A 20,167-nucleotide genomic window follows, 5' to 3' on the forward strand; every position below is an offset into this window, starting at 1 on the left:
ATGTATATATATATATACATATATAGATAGATATATAGATAGATAGATAGAATTCATATAACATCATTCATATAACAACACGAAGCTGCGATTATGTTTTTCTTGTGAATAATCTAGGATGGACTGTGGTGTACGTACTTAGTAGTTAATGATGATGGTGATGAGGTGAGAAAGTGAACCAGAGAACAGCTACAGTAACTGACATGTTGTTGAAACAAAGGCCCGGCTCTCCCTCTCTACCTTTGTGCGTGCGTGTGCGTGTGTTGCTGGGAGGATGCATAGAAACAGCAGCAGCTCTGCTCTCAGAGCTCTCAGCTCCAGACCTGACAATAGCAGGGAATAATTAGGAGCGTGAGATTGAGGTGGTGGAGGAGGAGGAGCACAGGCAGCACCTCCTCCTTCCCTCCATCCTTCTACCCTGGCATCTATTCTTCCTTCCTTCTTCGCTTCAATGTATCCTTGCCTGATTCCATCCATCCTTTCTCCTTGATCCGGCGATCGTTTGCGCTCTGCTCTGCTCTGCTCTTCACTGCCGGTACGTTTTGTTCTTACCTTCTGCATGTTCAGATGTTCAGAGCAGGGGTTAAACACAGTTTAGCAGCGTGTGATGTGATGTGGTGTGCTGCAGCATCTTCAGCTGTCACATCACACCACTGTAGTCCAGCTGCATCACACACAGTGACTGATCTGCGCTTCAGTCTGTTTTTGATAGCCATCAATCGAAGTGATTGATATAATGCGCTGTGTGAGCAATTCATAAATGCAGGGCAGCACCTAGCATTCACATGTGGTGAGAATTAAAGCAGCTATCAGTGAGTGAAAGTGGCGACATCCGTAAGAAATAATACAAAACACGTCAATAATATAAACGATTATTTTACAGGTGGGTGCGGAAGGTGTTTGTAAACACAAAGCATATACAGAAGCGTACCTTCCTCCACTGTAGGGGGAGCTATGAATACAATGCGAATGCCATAGTCAGTGAGTTGAAACCATTTACCTGAATTTCCTTGTGATAATCTGTGAATATTTATCTTTGGCATGAAAATGGTGAACCCAGAGAATCAGAGCACAAACAGATGATGGAAGATTTTTTTCACTAGCAGGGTCCATTCTCTGTGCTTTCATTTTAATAGTTTTCAGGGACATTCAAGTCAAATATCTTATCAACACTAGTTATTATTCTAATCCTCTGCTGCCCGCACACTGTGGCACTGGAAGATACATGAGTGATGATTTGCTCTGAGATTACTCAGATCTTTGTACAAAGTCTGTCTAAAATAATAATGCACACCACATGTTGACTAACAACAGAGGCTCTTTTTTCAATCTGGTTTATTAGTCAACAGTTTAAACCCCTGGTAAACACTTTGTTAATATACGTTGAAAGGTTGAAAAAGACGCGTTCATCTGTCATCACTTTTTAATATAACATTACGTCATTTGATATTTGTTGCAGTCTGAACACTAGCCATTTCTAAATAGATGTAAAAAGGTAAAACACAAATCTGAGACAATCACTGTATATATTTGTATTTGTGTGTGTACTACTGCCCCATATCTATATATATGTAATATATACGTTAGAGACTTATTTTGGTTTTATTATATACATGTATATATATATTATATTATTACAAAACAAGTTTAACAGGTTCAACATATTAGATTTTAAAAACCGTTTTCCCTTCAGCTCCTCTGCACTCCAGAATATTTCAGTCTTTCAATCAATTTCATGCGACAGTAATTCTGTAAAATTGTGAAAGGTTTCTGCGCTGCCAAAGCAAAGATCAAACCACACACTCTGTATTCATCGGGTGTGTTTTCACTGTTGCAGAATAAAAAACAAATAAACCTTCTTCTCACTGCTGCAGACCCAGGTCGGCTGAGCTGCTGGGTACTGTTTCTGTTGAGCCAATACACGTGCACTTCAGTCCTGTGAGAGTCAGTGTTGAGGAGTGGAGGTGGTGCGATGAGATCTGTGTCCCTCCTGAGGATGGTGTTCTTCATGTTCACTCTGCTCATGGCCCAGTATTCACTTAAACCTTTAGTAGAAAAAGGCAGATGAAGACGAAGATGAATAATGTTGTACAGCACAGTTATAACGGTCACTTAAAATCTGCTGGGGAGTTAGTAAAATATGGAAAAAATACTCAAAAGTTTAACCTCAAATATTACCACGTTGGATGTAGCTAACATCTGTCTTCAGACTCAGACGTTTGAGACTTATTTTGGTTTTATTTCTCTTTATTCCTCAACCCCAACTTGAAACTAGAGACTAGAAAACTTTTGAATCCCCTGGACATCGACCTTTAACCTTGAACCTTGAACACTTAGGGTTCTACCAAAACAAACTGTTTCTGATCAGTACATTTAGTTTAGTGCTTGTATTCCCTGTGTTTTGGTGAAATGGTCAGACATTGGATACAGTATATGTGTGTGTGTGTGTGTGTGTGTGGATATTTCACTGAAATTAAACTGGCATGGATCAGAGTACTGTGTAAATACTGCTGCAGAAATAAACAAACACTCGCACACATTTGTACATAAGGTTGAAACCAGTGACAGCTGCTCAACCATCAGCTGTTCGTACCAACACAGGCTTAAATAGATTGTGATGATTAAACCCTGGTTCCTCTCTTCAGCTGTGTTGGTGGGAGTCATGGCTGTGATGTCACTCCTCCTTCTCTCCATGTTGCTCCTCACCACCCACTCTCCTGGTCGAGCGTCTCCATCATGTCCAGTGAGCTGTCGCTGCTACAGCCTGACGGTGGAGTGTGGCTCCACCAGCCTGAAGGACATTCCTAAACATGTCCCACTGTCAACACAGGTCTGTTTGTTCTCTGACATCACCGGATGTTTGATTCAGACAGTTCAACATCAGTCTGTGCTTATCTTCTTCCAGACCATCTTCCTGCAGGACAATGTGATTGGGCAGATTCGTCGACATGACCTTGTGACCCTGAGACATCTTCACTACTTGTACCTGCAGGTGACAAACACACACACACACACATCAGTATGAAAGTGAGGGGTGAGTGGAGGAGTACACTGGTGGCTACTACTAAGTACTGCATCCACCTTCTCCTCCCCCACCTTCAGAACAACACCATCTCAGCGGTGGAGCCGGGCTCCTTCCAGAACCAGGGCCAGCTGCTGGAGCTGGCTCTGAATGGGAACCGGATCCACTTGGTCACTGCCGACATGTTTAAAGGACTTGAACACCTCCGTATTCTTTACCTGGCCAGAAATGACATCACCCGTCTGCTTGACCACACCTTTCGTGGATTACAGGTAAGAGGTCCCAACAGGGGGCGCTGAATGTAAACATAATAATATTAGTATGTTAATATAAGGAGGAAATAAAAACATGAATATATCAATATATCAATATCTTAATATCCATAGATAGACCATACTGATGGTACTGTTGAGTTCTTGTTGTCTAGCGCCTCCAGGAGCTCCACCTGCAGCACAACAGCATAGACACATTAGCAGACCAGGCTCTGGCCGGTCTGACGTCTCTGGCTCTGCTGGACCTGAGCAGAAACAACCTCCACACCATCGGCCCTGCATCACTGCGACCACTGGTCAGCCTGCAGGTGCTGCGCGTCACAGGTGAGACTCAGTACCTGCCAGAGGCCCAAGTGGCCACTTCTGGAATTTCCAGGAAAAAGAAAAACTTTTTCACACTTTATATGACGGATGAAGTCATTCTTCACGACTGTACTGAAGCACATTTGCACATTAACATATGTAAAAAGTCTTCTTATGACTTGCCAATTTTCTGTCCTCTGTTTCTCTGCAGATAACCCCTGGCGCTGTGACTGCGCCCTCCACTGGCTGAGGAGCTGGATTGACGAAGCGGGTCAGCGGCTGCTCAGCTCTGCAGAACGGCGTCTGGTCTGCACCGAACCTCCACGTCTGTCCCACCTCAGCCTAGTGGAGGTCCCTCTGAACAGCCTAGTGTGCATCCCCCCTCTGGTGCAGCTGGAGCCCAGGAGGCTGGCCGTGCGTCTGGGAGAGAGCCTCAGGGTGTCCTGTCATGCTTCGGGGTATCCTCGGCCTGAGGTAGGAAGCGTGGACAAGTGTATCTGCCAATTGCCGCCTTTGTGGTCAGACGACTGACTGGAAACCACTGTTTTCTGTTTCAGGTGACCTGGAGAAAAGCCTCCCCAGCGAAAGTGTCTCTCTCTCCTCGAGGCCTGGTTCATGAGGTAGGGGCTGCAGGAGGTGGAGGAGGTGGAACTGAGGAGCCGTCAGAGGAGAACCGGGTCATTCTCCAGAAGAATGAGGGCGAGCGCTTCGACCCAGACACTGGCAGCGGAATGTTGTTCCTCAATAATGTGACAGTGGCAGAGGCTGGTTTCTACGAATGCGAAGCCTGGAATGCAGGGGGCGTGGCCAGGGTGACCTTTCAGCTGGCCATTAACTCTTCCACTTCCTCCTCCTCCTCCTCCATCTGGGCTTCATGGTCCCAGATATCCTCGCCTTATTCCCCAATGTGGCCGCGGCTTAGGAACCATGGGCCTGCTCTGGGTTCGGACGTGAGCCGGGAACCTCTGTACGCCCTGGGCAGCATGGCCTTTGGCGCCCTGGGAGCAGCCACACAGACGGCCATCGCTGTGGGCATCTCGCTGCTGGCTCTGACCGCTCTGCTGCTGGTCGCTATGATTTGGAGCCGACATCACCAACGGGACAAGGAGGCGGATGGAGCAGAGAAGGTGTGTGTATGTATGTGTGTGTGTTAATAAATAATACATTTAATATGAATAAATTCAATCTTTATTGATATTAAATAACTAACAATATTAACACAAAACAAATTAATTAACATATAATTAATTGTAATTATTTTTTAATAATACATGTATTAATTTAATAAATTCTAGTTAGCAGTTAATTCATTTTATATTCATAGATGATAGACCACTGAGACCAGTTCAGAGAAGATGTTTGGTGCAGAGAACCAAATGTCAGGTTAATCTGAGGAATTCAATATGAAGGATTCATTTCTTTAAAGGAACTTCAGCCAAAAAGAACCCTGTAGAACACTCAGTGTCTGTGACTAGAAAAGAGAACACACTCTGTTCCCTCTAGACATGAAGACAATGTTCTACCTTTAACTTACTGGAGCTAAGACCAGTTTTATAATATGACACTATCATTGGCGTAACACAACATTTACATTTTCAATAATTCTGGTAGCCGTTTCATTAATATAACACAAAAGTAAATCTATAATACTACAATATTTATGTATATTGCTGTATTCATGTGACTCTGCAGGAGGAGAGCATCCTGTACGTGAACGACTACTCTGACGGCCCCACCACCTTCGCCCAACTGGAGGAGTACCGTGACGAACGCGGCCATGAGATGTATGTCCTCAACAGGGCGAAACCTGTGCTGCCTCCAGCTCCGCCCACTGCTGTCTCCACCACTAATCTGGGCTGTCCTGCTCTGTCTGATACCTCCAGCCACACCTTGTCCACAGAACCCAGCCAGACCATGACTCCAACCTTGGCCCCTAACAAACTGCAGCAGCAGCAGGAGCAGGAGGGGGGCGACATACGGACAATGAGGAGAATGGCGGGAGAAGGCGGGGAGGCAGAGCCTGTGATCACATCAGAGGTCGAAGGGATGTTTCTAAATAACACTGGCTTGTTCATCGACTCTCAGATCGCCTACGAGATCCACTGCTGAAGGTGCGGGAGTGCCCCCTGCTGGAGCAAAGTGTGTCTGGGTGAAATTGTGCATTCATTCATCTCTGTTTACATCAACGCCTGACAGGAAGTGGTGTTCAACCGCCGCCGACCGTGATTAGCTTGTGTTCAGAGTGGTTGTGACAAATGAAGAGAAAGCTAACAATGTGCTCGTTCTCGTCAAAGGTCATGCGAGCAGCTTGCTTTGACCTGAAGTAGAAGTAACCGATTGTGTCACTTCCTGTTTTGGTTGTGCAGTGTGTTCTACAGCTTCCTACAACTCAACTACCTTCGACACATTGATCTTTCACCCACTGTTAGCAACTCCATGGCTAACTCGCTGTCTGTAAGACCTCAAACACGAAAGTCACACACGGTATGTTGATTGCCTTAGACTTGGTGTTAGCTTTGCCATTAGCATTTCACCCACTCGGTGTCAGTGATGACAGTCAGTCAACTTAGGAATTGTGGGCCACCGAGCACTGCACTGATGTGACCACTGAAATCCCAGGAATTTCCTAATGAAGAGCTGTTGTCTGAAAGAGTTTACACCACATCTATCGGTCTGAAGTGGTCAGAGTGGAAACCTACAGCCATGCATGCCAAACATCGTTGGTGAAAAACCATCCAAAGGCCGTTCGCTCAAACACCAGTGTGATAACTGAGAAGAACTGAACTCAACTACATCGGTACTGTGCAGGATCAACAGCTTCTAACAAAGATTTTCACTGTCATTGTTGTCTGTCAACCACCGGTTTTTATGGTCAATAGGAAAGACTGGTCACCTGGTCAACATGTGTGTCAAAATAACTGTCTCTCATTGACCCACATCTTTTCTTAAGACTTTGGGTGTGACAAGTTTTTCTCATCAGCCTTTAGGTCAAAAAAGGAAAAAAAAAGTGTGAGTAAAACTTTGGACCCACACTGTAGACACCAGGACACAGTCACAAGTTTGGGCTTGTACGTGGGTCATGTGAAAGACGATTATGGCCCACTTTTGTTCCACTGGATGGAGTGTGACGAAACCTCCCTGAGCAGAGCATGGTCAGCTTTGATTTATTTTGAGCCTTGTGTTATTGTCTTTGACTTAAAACACTAAACTTTGCTTTCACTGATATTATTAAATATGACGGAACCATGGACGGCCCTTTTTGTTGCAAACCTTCTGTCCTTATCTTCTTCATAGCTATTTTTCTGTGCTCATGCATAATTAGCTGATGATTGGACAATAAGTGCAGAATTAAACATGCCACACCAACTATTTACAGTTTATAGTCCAATACTTGCTGCAAAACATCTTCTAAAACATCTATTTAACCTGTAGTTGACATGACGACAGCATCAACTGTTTAATGTCGTCTCTAAACTGGATTTTTTTACCCAGTCCAAATGATCTGAAGGTGGAGAAACACTCAGACATGGGATTAAAGTTCCTGTGTTCTCAGATCGTTTAAGCAGAGAATTACCAGGACCGGTATGATGGTATAGATCCATCTGTGGTTCTATAGTTGGCGTACATTCATTAGCATACCTGTCAGTTCTCTGCCTGAAAACCTTCCCTTCTCTGTGCAAATGAACTCTGCTGCCCCCTGGACTGGGTTCAGTGTGGACCAGAGAGACTGACCATTCCTGACCTGTTTGTTTGCTTAACGTTTTTCTGGCATCAGCTTGTGGTTTACAGAAAAGAGCAGTGAAAGTTAAGGACTGCATCGGGTTTTCACTAATCCATATTTGCCATCAAGGCAGCTGATGACCGAAGAGTCCAAAGTTGTTGGGTTTTTTGTTGTATAAAGTAATAAACTTTTTGTGAAAATGCTGAAATGTTTTGTTTTTCAGTTTATTTTATCTTTATATTTGAGATTTAATTGTTTTTTCTAACTGCAGTTGGAGCCTGTGAATGTAACAAAAGTCTCACAACCTCATGACCCCAGGGGATGATGGGTACAGGATGCTAAGATGTGGTCAAAAACAAGTCTAGAGATCAAAATAAAGAGAGTCAAAAGTCCCTCAAATCAAGGCTAAGGTCAAACACTGTCCCTCCTTTTACCAGCAGTAGGACCAACATTATTACAGAGCTCAGGTCTGAGACCAGGAAATGAAGTAGTAATGATGTAACTTTATTTTTTATACGATCAATATGGTAAATGTTCACTATAAACCAGACCTGGGCAAACTATGGCCCGTGGGAAAGGTATGGCCCGCTGGGTTCTCTAATCTGGCCCGCCTGGTACAAGGTGAAGGTAAAGGCTGATGTCAATCCTACAACAAATGGTCTATAATTTATGTTGATGCCACTAAAATTATTTCACCCAGCATTCCACATCCAACCAATACTGACCCTTCTGAACATTATTTTGGCCTGTGAGCCAAAAAGTCTGCCCCACCACCACCCTGTTTATTTTACCTACATTAATAATTAATCAACACAAACAGTGATGACTGCTAACCATAATGTGATCCAGATTAAAGTCTGTGTTTGCTTTTGTCTGTGCCAACGTTTTGGGCACGTCTCTCGCTGCATCTCGTCCCTCTGTCCACTCAGAGCTGTGGACCAGTCCATGTCTTTATAAAGCCAAAGCAGACGCCTCTGATTGGACTTCACCATGAGGACTCTACAGGTGGTGGTGCTGTTGTGCTGGATGGCGCTCCTCTGCAGTGCTGCTCCACCTACACCAAATGTGACCTGCAGTGATGATAGCGAAGCAGCAGCTGCACGACTGGCACTGCATCGCATCAACCAGAACCATCGTCACGGATACAAGTTCATGCTGTGGAAGATCAAGAGCAACACAACGGAGAAGGTACCGAAACTTTGAATCGGTGTCAGTTGATGGTCTGTGAAACCGGTGGAGATCATTTTAGGTTCAGTTATCAAAAAACCATGATCTTCATGATGAAAGAGGTAAATGACAAAAATGAACAAACAACACAAACAAAGAACAATGGGCTGCAAACGTGAAAAAAAAGTCTAGAACACTTGTCTCATCCTGGTCACTGACCTTTGACCCTTTAATTATTTTCACCTGTAGGTGGAAGGAGGCTGTAGAATTGAGTTAGAACTGGACCTTAAGGAGACAAAGTGTCACGTTGTCAACCCCAAACCCATTGAGGAGTGTGGAATACGTAGCTCTGGTGAGCGAGTAAGTATTCAGACGTCAACAACTCTTAAATGTGCTTTAACCTCTGTGTCCATAAAATCAATGCAGTTTCCTGTCACTGTGTTTACCTCCAGGTAGTCATAGCCAACTGTACAGTGACAGTGGAGGTATATGATGCTGACTTTGCAACCCAATATAAATGCGACACAAAACAAGGTACGTTTTCCCTTCTTTATATCAAACATTAAATCATATATAAAATAAAGTCAGGGTCCAGTTGCGGTTCCTGATTTTAGCAGCTGTAAAGGTGTTCTGGTGGCTCTCACGGTCACTCAGTAACAAATAAAACCTGTAAGAAAATAAGGATCTCATCCCAATAATGAGACCACATGACCAGAGCGGCAACACCCACCAGTCACCATGGTCTACATCACCAGGCTGGCAGGACCCCTCAGGCTGCACGTAGGACTCACACCTGCTACATTTCCTCAAAAGTGCTGTTAATAAAAAGAAGTTCTTCAGTACTTCTTAACCACCTCGTCCAATCATCATGCAGAAGACCATTTTCCATGCTAGGTGATCACTCATCAATGTTCAACTCCAATCGGCCTCTTATGTAATAAAAAAAATCGATAATGTCCTGCATACCACTAGAGGGCACCAAGTGGCACCGGTGTTGCATGTACAATAGTTTGAGAACCACTAGTCGGTCAGGCTAAGGGCTAAATGAAAACAGTCCAACCATTTGACCATTTATTTTATATTTTGTCATTTGTTTGTTGTATTAACACATCACCAATGTCACATTAATATATATGTGTGTGTGTGTGTGTGTGTGTAGAAATAAGCCAGTCCGAGATGAGTAGAATGTGTCCAGACTGTCCAGTCATGCTTCCACACACAAACCCCACGACACTGTCCTACATCCAACAAGCTGTGAAGGAATTTAACAAGAACAGCAGCGAAGAGAACGTCTACGTCCTGCAGGAAGTGGGACGGGTTACATCTGGGGTACAGAACCTTTCATACACACGCACACAGATTTAGGTTCCTATATCCTGATTTACAATTAACCACTCAACACTACTATCGGGTGTGCTGATATAATATAAAATCCCTGCATGACGTCCTTGGTTTTACAACTTCCTGTCTCCAACATTCTCTCTCTCACACACTCTCAGTACATGATGGAAGCAGGGATGGGCTACTTCTTTGAGTTCCTGATGGTGGAGACTGATTGCAAAAAAGACTCCAGAATCGCGCATCCAGCCTGTAAACCCCTCTGCTTTGACAGAGCTGTAAGTACAACATAGACAGGGACATTACAGGATGTATTTCCAACCTGAGGTCCCAGACCTGACTGAAGGTCGTTATGGTACACCACAGAAATACCACCAGTTACCACCAGGCTTGAATTGGTTATTTCAATTTGAAGGACAATCAGCGCAGGAGATCTTTTATTTTGAAGGATGTCTGAAGAATTTGAAGGACAATCAGCGCAGATCTTTTATTTTGAAGGATGTCTGAAATCTCTCCCAGTGACAGACGACTCTTTAGGCACTTGTCAAGACTGTTTTTTTTTTTTTTCAAAATAAAAATCTAGCGATGGCTAAACTTTTGTTTTAAAAAAAAAAAGGCTTGACAAAATAAGTTTCAAAATAAAAGAAAGTTCCATTTACAGTCCTACTAGCTTCAGCACCACAGCTGGTTCTGTATGTCCCCCCAGGACCGAAGATGTGAAGAACCCTCCGTCCTCACATCACTGTTTTTACTGACTGCTTGTTCTTTCTCTGCAGCATCATTTCTTCTGTACTTCATCCGCCACCACTAGACATGGACTGGGAAAATTAAACTGTGAATCCTATCCACCATTGGTGAGTTCACGTCTGTATAGAGCCGGTTGAACAGTGAGGTGACACGGCAGCCCAACGCCTAGACATACAAAGAAAGATTTTTAACACAACAAAGGAACATCGGCCTCACCCACGCTGACGTCCCCATCAATTTATCTAATGATTGAGAAACTGCCGTCTGCTCAGAAGTAGATCTGAACAAATGAAGACACTGAAGTTCAGGGCAAAGACAGAGGGGCAAAACGTGGAACAGACAAACTGCAGGAGGCAGGTGTTACATTATCATCCAACCTGATAATCAGTTATAGTTGTATCAGTGGATTTGGTCACAGTTTGTCTCAAGCTCATTTGGTTTAAAACAAATTGTGATAAAATCGTACAGTGAGTTGAGGAAATCGTTCCATTCTTAGTTCAAAGTCATTAGGATGATTATAATGAAAATGACTGAACTTCTCCTTCTGTCTTCTCTCCTCCACAGAACACTGAGCCTCGTGGACCTGGTGAGCAGCCTAAATGTGATTATGCTCCTCCCAGTAGGGTCGGACCACCGGCCCCTTCCTCTGGTAAAGTAGGACCACCCTCCCATAAAGAATCAGTGCCACTCATCCATCCAACACCACAAGTTGACCATGTTGCCCCCCCTCCTCCAATTGATCCTTGCCATATTTCTTTAAGCAAAAGCAACCCCGCCCTCCACCCTATCTGCCCTTTTCCTTTGCCCTGAACCTGTGGCAAACTGACTTACCAGAGTCTGATGTTTCACTGATGACAATAAAGTTACAATGAGTGAGTGTGATGTTCATTTACTCTGCTGACCTTTGAAATTAAACAGAGGGTTAAAAGAAATAATTCAAACAGTAACCAAAATGTCAGTGAAATAAGAAATGTAAAAAGTTCAAAACTTGTTTAAAAATCCAAGTGATGTTTGCTAACATAGCTACAATATAGCTCAGAAGACTTTCTGTGAAGAAACTGAATTTCATCTGTTTATTACAATTTATTATACAACATAAAAACACTTGAAGGTTTAAATACATTCATACTCGTCATCACTGGAGCCTATGGGTTAATTAAAGAACCACACATCAGAGGACAGCAGTGACCATCACTAAAGAACCAAGAGCAACTGCAGCACAAACAGATTTGTAGAGGAGAAAAACCTGATGTTCGAGTGGTGATGGTTCAGGCCGAGAAATAGGCAGAAGGAACGGGAGGCTTTGTTCGCTGAGTGAAATCTGGAAGAAAAAAAAAAGAGCCAAGAGCAACTGCAGCACAAACAGATTTGTAGAGGAGAAAAACCTGATGTTCGAGTGGTGATGGTTCAGGCCGAGAAATAGGCAGAAGGAACGGGAGGCTTTGTTCGCTGAGTGAAATCTGGAAGAAAAAAAAAACCCAACACATTGTTAGGTGTTGAATTTTTTCTTCATCTGTAAACACAGCCTCAGTGCTGCAGCAGAATTATCCCCACCCAAAATAAACTCTCACTGGTTGTCAACATTGTGGTTCAATCATGTAGCAGTTATTATAACTGCCTTATACACGGAAGGTCCTGGGTTCGAGGTCTGAGGAGCTACATTACTCAATGGCGCCACCCATGGGGCATTGTGGGATGAATAAGAGTGTCGGAGTCCAGAGTCATACCTTTATGGAGCAGAGCGGACGACAGGCCGTAGATGGGGATGCTGTCGTCTCTTCTTTCAAAGTACTTGGAGTCCAAACCTGCGTGGTCACCACTGAGGACAAAGGTCAAAGGTCAAATCCTCAACACACCTGACTAGTTGAATCACAGAACACAGTGGCTTTTGCTCCGTTTCTGACTTTTCTAAACTTATTCATATACATATAATTAAACATATTCAAATATTTACATTTTGACTCTTGGTGCAGGCACTAAGAAGGCAAAGATTAAAAACTCACATCAGTCTGTTGATTGGCTGCACCGTTCGCTGCTCAGCAGGAGTGACGTCAGTGGTTACAGGAGAAACAGACGATTTACCCACCTGTGGAAAATAGTGGGCCTGAAAAACAAACAAACAAATAAATTAATATATATATATATATTAGAAGCTGATTCATGAAGTTAGATGGGGGGTCATAAAAATAAAATCAAATAAAAACAAATTACAGATGCCCTGATTATTGTACAGTTACCATGGCTACAAGCACAGAGGTATGCAGTTTTCTATTGTTTGTTGTCATATAACAGAGAGCAGGGGTCAACCAAAGGGCCGGGGACCAGTACTGGACCCCACAGAGAGATTTTATTACAATTATTAAAATTTGAAAAATATGATGTAGACATAGAGAATGCAGTTCCCTGTAGCCCCTGCGAGTGGTGCTATAAACACAGTTTTGGGCTCTGTTCCTGTACTTCCTGTTCCTGACTTAGTTGGTACAACAATATGATTTTTATTTTAATCTCTTCCTCAGAATTAAAATAATTAAAAATAGTTTATATTAAAAAGAAATTCTGTATTGGTGGTGTGGCTGAAATGCTACATATAGCCCAGAGCTCCACAATACAGAGCTGTACAGTACGTAGACGTCTTGGAGTCTTTGTTTTTACTAAAGTGAGTCTGTTGCTAACTGCAGCTCGGTGTCATACCCTCAGTGCACTTGTGGCTGACAGTGCAGTGTTCAAAGCTTCAGGAGACGGCGGCTTCCTGCACAGCTGCTTCTCGTTCAGCTGCTTGTTCAACCAGGTGATAACTGTGAGTGAATTACAGACCAGAACAAGGGTGAGTCAAATGTGTTGTTTTTTTTCATTTTTCCCGCTACTGTTTTCTTACTACTCAGGAAAATAAAGTAAATAAATATATAACCTTTTTTGAGCCAGCAACATATATATCATCAGGAAAAACTTACAAAAAGTATATGTAATGAAATATAATAATATTCTAGTTTAAATGACCTCATCAATGACTAAAATCTCAGCCTGTTTAGTTAAAGACAACGCTGATATACTGGCAGAAATTGAAGAAAGACACTCAAAGATCTTCTTCAACAGCTCTAATTCTCTCTTTTTTAGTTTTCATAGCCATCTGCTACCACCTAGCAGAAGAGTATTTAATTGTTCTTCCTTTCATGCTTTGACAAACATTATTTATTTACAATAAATAAATAATAGTTTTGGGACAAGTTAAGTAAAATTGGATAATTTTCCACGGGACACCTAATGATCTCTCACGGCTAGTGTGCCTCAGCACAGTAGTTGGAAATCACTGATTTAATTTACTGAGAGCAGATGAATGAAAAAGCTCACCATTCTCATTTGTTTTCAACACTTCTTTGCTCTCATTCAGCTTCTGCAAAGTCACTTCCAGCTGATCTTTTAGTTTGGAAACCTGCAAAACACACACACACATTTTAACACCAGAACTGATGACATATATTCATCATAAAAACAGGTTTAAATCTGTCACGATCAACAGCATACAGATAAGAGTCAAAAGTCAAGTCAAAGTCATTTGTAAAGTCTATAGAGTTTATAGTCTGATTCATATTGAAATGATATGAACAGGACATGGCCTTGTGAACAGGTTTGACTGTGACACCTCATCATGACCCCTGGGGACCTTTAATATTAACCGTTGATGAAGGGGAGGGGCTTCTTCCTCACCTGCTCATCTTTGGTCACGATCTGCTGCTGGGCGCTCTGCAGTTCCTTCTCGACCGTCTTCAGTTTCTCAGAGGTTTCCTGCAGAACCTTCTCCTGGGAGACGGTGACAGTGTTCTTGACTTTTATCTTCCCGACCAGACCTCGCACCTCAGCCTGCAGCTTCTTGATGATACCATTGGCCTTCCAGACAAAGACACAGGACACATGTGTCACAGTCCAAAACACATGAGTGCCACAGCTTCAGAGTGAAACCATTCACACACCTTTATCAGCTCCTCAGACAGAGACTTTACTGTTGACTCCAGTTTCTTTATCTGCAGTTCTTTACTGCCCGCGTTTTCCTCCACAGAATCCTGGACGTGACAGAAGAACAAACACCAAACAGTAGGTCAACAACACACAACAAGTCAATGAAAAACATCATTCTTAGTAGTAAAAGTTTATACATTAAAACAACAAATGGAGTTTGAATTAACTGTAGATTTAAAACTACATTACTGGCATAAATAAATAACGTTTTTGTTTTTCTTTCTGTTCCTGTGAAGTTTTTCCACTTCAGGTTTGTGTTGGTGTAACAGCTGCTCCTGCAAGAGCACTTCAAGAAAACAAGGTGTTCACTAAACCAAGTCAATATGTAGATATGTGACTATTAAACGAAATAATAATCTGATGGGATAAGATCACAGACAGTACCAAAAGAAGCACAGAAAGCGATACAAGTCCCTGACGATTCGCATCAGTTGATATTAAAAATGAATCATGCTTCAAAGCGTAAGGAGTAGGCAGTAGGTGGCGGTATGTGTGTGAATGTGAAATGTAACTTTTTTCTATTCCGTTAATGAAGAGAGCAATTTCAGTTGTTGATGGGATTTTACAGAGTTCTGACAACTGAACCATCAACTCTTTAGGCTGTGTGAGTCACAGACCGACCTGTTGTGACTGTGTTTCTAATGTGTTTAGTGTTTTCCACTTGATTCCTCAGAGCGAAGGACTTTTCAAGTGCAGCCTCTCACCTTCTGCTGCTGAGTGGCCTCCAGCACCTCCTTTGTCCGACGCATCAGCTGATCCTTGTCTTTGCTCTCCTGCTCCAGGACAGCCACTCTCATCTGCAGCTGACTCACCAAACGCTCCTTGTCGTGCACCTCCGTGTCCAGTGTGCTGTTCTCCCTCCTCAGAGACAACACCTGCTGCTTCAGCCGCTGGCTCTCCTGACACACGGGGGGAGCGAGGACATAATCCCACACAAATTAAGGAAGGAATATGATCATTGTTTCACTTGATTACAGAAGGTTGATGTGTGTCGTTATATGGCAGAGTTTTTAATTAGAACTTCAGTTGGGCCAGATTTTCTGCCCACAAAAAAAATCCAGCTGTTCCAGACATTTTAGTGGCTGATAAACAACAGGAAACTTTAAAAAGTCTTGGTAGTGAATTAAATATATTTCTTTAGTTTGTGGCAAAATAAGCATGTATTTGTCCATGCAGGTTATGTCCGATGAGAGTTTGTCAACAAACACTGATTGGATTGAGAGTTCTTATTTTTCTGTTCTCATCACTGCCGTGAACCTCCTCTTCTCACCTCTTCTGCTCCCACTAGTTTAATCTTCAGATCTCTGATGGACGACTCGTTCTTGTACTTCCTCTCTGTCAGCTCCCTGCAGGAGGTCTCCAGCTCCGTCACCCTGCTGTGGAGCTGCTGGCTGCTCTTCTGATGAGAGTTCTCCAGGTCCTGACGAAGCTGATCGTTCTGCTGCTGAAGCCTGTTCTGCAGCTGGACAAACGCACAGACAGAAGATCCAGTCACAGTGTATCACCAGAACTGGGTTCAAGCTACTGGTTCTGTGCCAGTTGTTGTTTGGACAGCAACTAACGTTATCTTCACAAGTAATTAATTTGCGGAAAAATAACAGGTTAACAGGTTGGAGGAATCACCTCTGATGCTTTCTCTCTCTCCAGCTGCAGCTCCTGAGAATGACGCGAAGACAGTGAACTGCTCTGACACGTCCACTCAGAGCGAAGTTTGTCCAACTCTTTGGTCTTTTCTGACAGAGTCTGTGACAGAAAGACGTGTGTTCAATAAACAAATGTAAAAAAGGGTGTTTTTAATTTTTTAATGTTGAAATTTGTGAATTTGTCAAAATACATATTGTCTTACAACAGAGAGGTGAACTGTAAATATCAACAATGTTATGGTCTGTTGAGCTACAAATTTTTACCACAATTACTAAAATAGGATTGTTGGCATCGTGTCAGTGCTCATCCTTCAGAAGTGTTTTTTTATTTACCTGCTGAGTGTAGTTTAGCTGTCGGTTCAAATCCTCCTCCGTTTTTTTCAGCTTTGCCTCCAGGGCCTGTTTCTCTGACTGCAATCAAAATGTCAAGATAAACTTCCAGCATCTGTCAGTGTTAGTCAGTGAACACTTATTGAAGCTCAGGGAGAAAAACATCTAGTTTTAAATACCTGACATTTATTAGTTTATCTGTTTGTACTGAGGAAACACAAGAAGGGTAACGGGCAAAATGCCATTATAATAACAAAATGCCGCTTAAAAAAATTATGTTGGAGGTTGAGCAGCTCAACCTCCTGAGTGTTGACTGGACAAACCTTCAGAGATGAGAGACACACTGCCAGGTAATCCTTGATCTCCCGGTCAGAGCCTTGGACGAGTCGCAGAGACAAATGATTCAGGTGCTTGAAAGCATTTGTTTCTACAACACAGAAGTTTGCCGGTCCTTCAAGAACTGAAGATGGACACGACAAGTGAAGGAGAAACCTGCAGAAAAACATGCAAAAGTTCCAGAACAGGAGATAGAAGTGTGAATTAGTCACATGTCAAAACAGAGGTCTGTATTTGGGATTAACAGCATGGATAATACTTTAGAACATAATGAAAAAAATTATACGCCTTAAACATTCACCCAAAAACAAACATTAAAGAAAACTGTGTCATGTTGTTCACTTCATCCCTACCTTGGATTATCTGACTCCTGCTCAGAATAACACAAATTAAGCAGGTCAATAAACTTTTGCGGAAACGACGCAAAGTCCACCAGCAGCCCCTGCTGGACTTTCAGGCTAAAACAACAACAAAGGGAGGAAACGATCAGTGACGACGAGCAACAAAATCATCTTTCCACAAACATCTAAATCTAAATAACCAGGACTCACATAGTCAATGTATTACCTTTGGAAATCTTCTTCTGATATGGATAGGTTAAACAAAAAATATGGATCTTGATCATCTGTCAGTCTGACATGAAGATCCTGGCAGCAGAGAACAAAAGTCACTCACCGATAGGAAAAGAGAACCTTATTTTTCACATTTCATGTAATTTTTCCACACTCACCCTTTTGTGATTAATTTTTTTATTTTATCTTAATTTTTCCACACTCACCCTTTTGTGAACTGGATTTGTAGAAAACTGGAGCTGGATGGTGACACGGACATTTGATTTTCTGGGAAAAAAAATAACCGAAAAGAGACAAATAAACCACAAAATAAACATTTTAGGCTCCAACAACCCAAAACCAACATAAACAACGATGTCAGTCCTCTGCATTTAACATATCAACCCATTCCTGGTAAGCAATGACCTGACGTGTACCTGCACGCACACAATCTCTGAGTTTGTTACACATATTATGTTTTCCTCTTTCCTTTAAACCGCGTCGCAGATTTTATTTTCGATATGCATCGCATTTTTCAAAACTAAACACAATAAACAATGTGCTTTTAAACGCACGTTTAAATCATGTCGACTGGTATTTGTTCGTTCAAATTGCGGACCGGGCTTTAAAAGTGTGTCATCTCTGTTTTACATATAAGACAAACACAATAACAATTACAATTGCAAAGAATACAGTAAAGGTTTTTCCGTGCGTCTTACCTGTCCTCACAGTCTCTACACCTGACGTTCACTTGTAACACTTTACTAAAAAGCTCCTCCATGTTTAAAGTTTAAAATGTCACGCTAAAACCAGTAACTCGATCCTTTTTCTTTTACGACAGTGCGCCACTGACGCAAAACGCACATTAAAAGGCTGAACTGTGAGAAAACGAGCCTCTAGTTGACAGCGAGCTTTGTTATTCTCAGGCAGAAGTTTGATTTGGCGCTTTTCAGCCGCCAATCGTTTTACTCCGGAAGCAGAACAGGAAATACTTTATTCTTTTTCCGGTAGCTGACGTGTATCAGACAAAAAGCTCCACACCGCCCCCTACGAAACCGGAGTAAGTCTAGAATCTAGTACAAGTAATAAACAAACGAATAAATAATAATAAAAAAAAAATATTTAAATGATAATTACATGCTTGGAATTATTTATTTGCCATTATATTAATGCGTATTTATCAAAGGGCTATAACAAAGGACAAAAACAGCATTTAGCATTTTCTAGATCCCTTTAAAACAACCTCTGTTGTCTACAAAAACGTAAATTTAGTGTGACAGAATACTTTATCACTCAGGTTTGTCTCATTCACTAATTTCAACAATCATTTTATACATCACTATATTAGTATTATAATAATAATTATTTTTATTGTTATCATTATATAACATAATATCAAAGATATTAACTAAATATTGTCTGATGTATGAAAATTATGGATTTAAATAAAAAGTCAGGACACCATATATTGCATTGTGGTATAGCTTTTTTTAATTCATGGTATATTTTTGCATAGGGAAACATACTCATTTCCAGTAATGGCATCATCAGCCTGGGCTGACAGCAATGGCTAAATATGGATATAATGACATAGTATCAAAGATGTGAATATCCCCCACAGCAGATGAACAACGTTAGATCAGGAACACTGCACTTCAGGCAGCCATCTGTCATTCACACAGGAACAGAGACCCCAACCTTCTCCAGTCTCAACAGACACAATTGTGTTGACATCATTCCCTGTCCCTGTCTGAATGCCTTTTTTATATACCGTATAGGTTTATTTGGGAACCCTTAACACCATGCAAATAAATGTGGAGCACTGACATTTGTTTAAGATGAAAAATAAAACCAAAAGGGTGTTTAAAAGTCTTTATAGATTTTGTTAAAGCTGGAACAAACAACATCCAGTGCAGAACAGCAGCCCTTTTCACTGTGACACACAGTCTGACATGATGCACTTTTGCAAATGTTAACATTTTCAAACACTTTTTTGGTTGGAAATATGATCCAGCTAAGTTTAGATATTGGGGTTTTTTGAGCCAGTGAAAATAATTGGTTTGTTTCCTTTGACAGCTGATGTTGTTTTTGAACTGAAAAGTGAATTTACTATGATTTATATTTATTTTTTTATGAAAGTGAAATTTATTTCAGTTCACTTATCAGACTGATAATAAGGAATGAAGGATGGCATAAAATGACCCATAATATAAAAGCATCAACTAAGAAAAGGTAGAGCCTGTTTTTTTTCCAGGTCAAACCCTTCACCAGTAGTAGTACTGCACCCAGAACCCAATATCATGCAGTAAGCTGTGAAGTGAAAAGGACTGAGGTCTACATGGATCCCCATCATGCACTGAATAATTAAAGCTGTTCATGCTTTTGCTCTGTCTGATGTAAGGGATATATATCTGGAAGCAAGCAAAGCAGTCCTTTACTATATTACCTGAAAATTAACACATATGAAAAAAACAACTAAACATATCAAACTAAATCAGAGTGGAAATCGCTCATTCATTTCACACTGCTTCCAGCACATGGAGTAAACATTGTGCCGGAACAAGATTCCCATGGATACTGAGGAATAATCAACATGGCATCATTTATCAACTGTACAAAATCTTGGGTTGTTTTTTTTTTTTTTTTTTTTTTGGTAACTTAAAAAAATTGTCAAGCTGCTGAGTCTAAATTAGAGGAAAGGTTTTCAGGGTCATCAAAAATAA

General features: G+C 41.8%; 3 protein-coding genes and 1 long non-coding RNA gene across 7 annotated transcripts; 3 read left to right on the top strand and 1 right to left on the bottom strand.

The window, feature by feature from the left end:
- Nucleotides 1–101: 101 nt before the first annotated feature.
- On the top strand, nt 102–7,526 carry LOC103396663 (leucine-rich repeat-containing protein 24-like). 4 transcript variants are annotated; one of them, XM_017031339.2, is made up of 7 exons: nt 102–535; nt 2,646–2,992; nt 3,103–3,294; nt 3,450–3,618; nt 3,809–4,071; nt 4,155–4,724; nt 5,290–7,526. In XM_017031339.2, exons 2-7 carry the CDS (start codon nt 2,663–2,665, stop codon nt 5,704–5,706), a joined length of 1,941 nt encoding a protein of 646 aa, XP_016886828.1. In that variant the 5' UTR covers nt 102–535; nt 2,646–2,662; the 3' UTR covers nt 5,707–7,526. The 4 variants fall into 4 exon arrangements, with proteins under 4 accessions (XP_016886828.1, XP_024908610.1, XP_024908601.1 ...); XM_025052842.1 differs by lacking the exon at nt 102–535 and having other exon boundaries at nt 543–2,992; nt 5,290–5,381; nt 5,481–7,526; XM_025052838.1 differs by lacking the exon at nt 102–535 and having other exon boundaries at nt 546–2,830; nt 2,906–2,992.
- A 717-nt stretch (nt 7,527–8,243) lies between these two features.
- On the top strand, nt 8,244–11,447 carry ahsg1 (alpha-2-HS-glycoprotein 1). The gene is made up of 7 exons (XM_008334857.3): nt 8,244–8,506; nt 8,735–8,845; nt 8,938–9,019; nt 9,645–9,814; nt 9,985–10,101; nt 10,600–10,677; nt 11,135–11,447. The coding sequence occupies exons 1-7, from the start codon at nt 8,309–8,311 to the stop codon at nt 11,378–11,380; spliced, it is 1,002 nt and encodes a 333-aa protein (XP_008333079.1). The 5' UTR covers nt 8,244–8,308; the 3' UTR covers nt 11,381–11,447.
- Nucleotides 11,448–11,902: 455 nt separating this feature from the next.
- On the bottom strand, nt 11,903–18,486 carry sass6 (SAS-6 centriolar assembly protein). Its single transcript, XM_008334878.2, has 16 exons — nt 18,164–18,486; nt 17,672–17,732; nt 17,461–17,540; nt 17,247–17,351; nt 16,881–17,049; nt 16,561–16,638; nt 16,208–16,327; nt 15,855–16,046; nt 15,289–15,483; nt 14,539–14,628; nt 14,276–14,455; nt 13,919–14,000; nt 13,262–13,365; nt 12,574–12,674; nt 12,298–12,389; nt 11,903–12,030 (listed from the first exon to the last, which is right to left on the bottom strand). The coding sequence occupies exons 1-16, from the start codon at nt 18,223–18,225 to the stop codon at nt 11,978–11,980; spliced, it is 1,764 nt and encodes a 587-aa protein (XP_008333100.1). The 5' UTR covers nt 18,226–18,486; the 3' UTR covers nt 11,903–11,977.
- On the top strand, nt 16,018–16,369 carry LOC112486400 (uncharacterized). The gene is made up of 2 exons (XR_003048832.1): nt 16,018–16,159; nt 16,232–16,369. It is a non-coding gene; the product is annotated as an uncharacterized LOC112486400 (long non-coding RNA).
- Nucleotides 18,487–20,167: the final 1,681 nt, after the last annotated feature.

Source organism: Cynoglossus semilaevis, chromosome 2 (genome assembly GCF_000523025.1).
Source record: "Cynoglossus semilaevis isolate Cse_v1.0 chromosome 2, Cse_v1.0, whole genome shotgun sequence".
Classification (NCBI taxonomy): Eukaryota; Metazoa; Chordata; class Actinopteri; order Pleuronectiformes; family Cynoglossidae; genus Cynoglossus; species Cynoglossus semilaevis.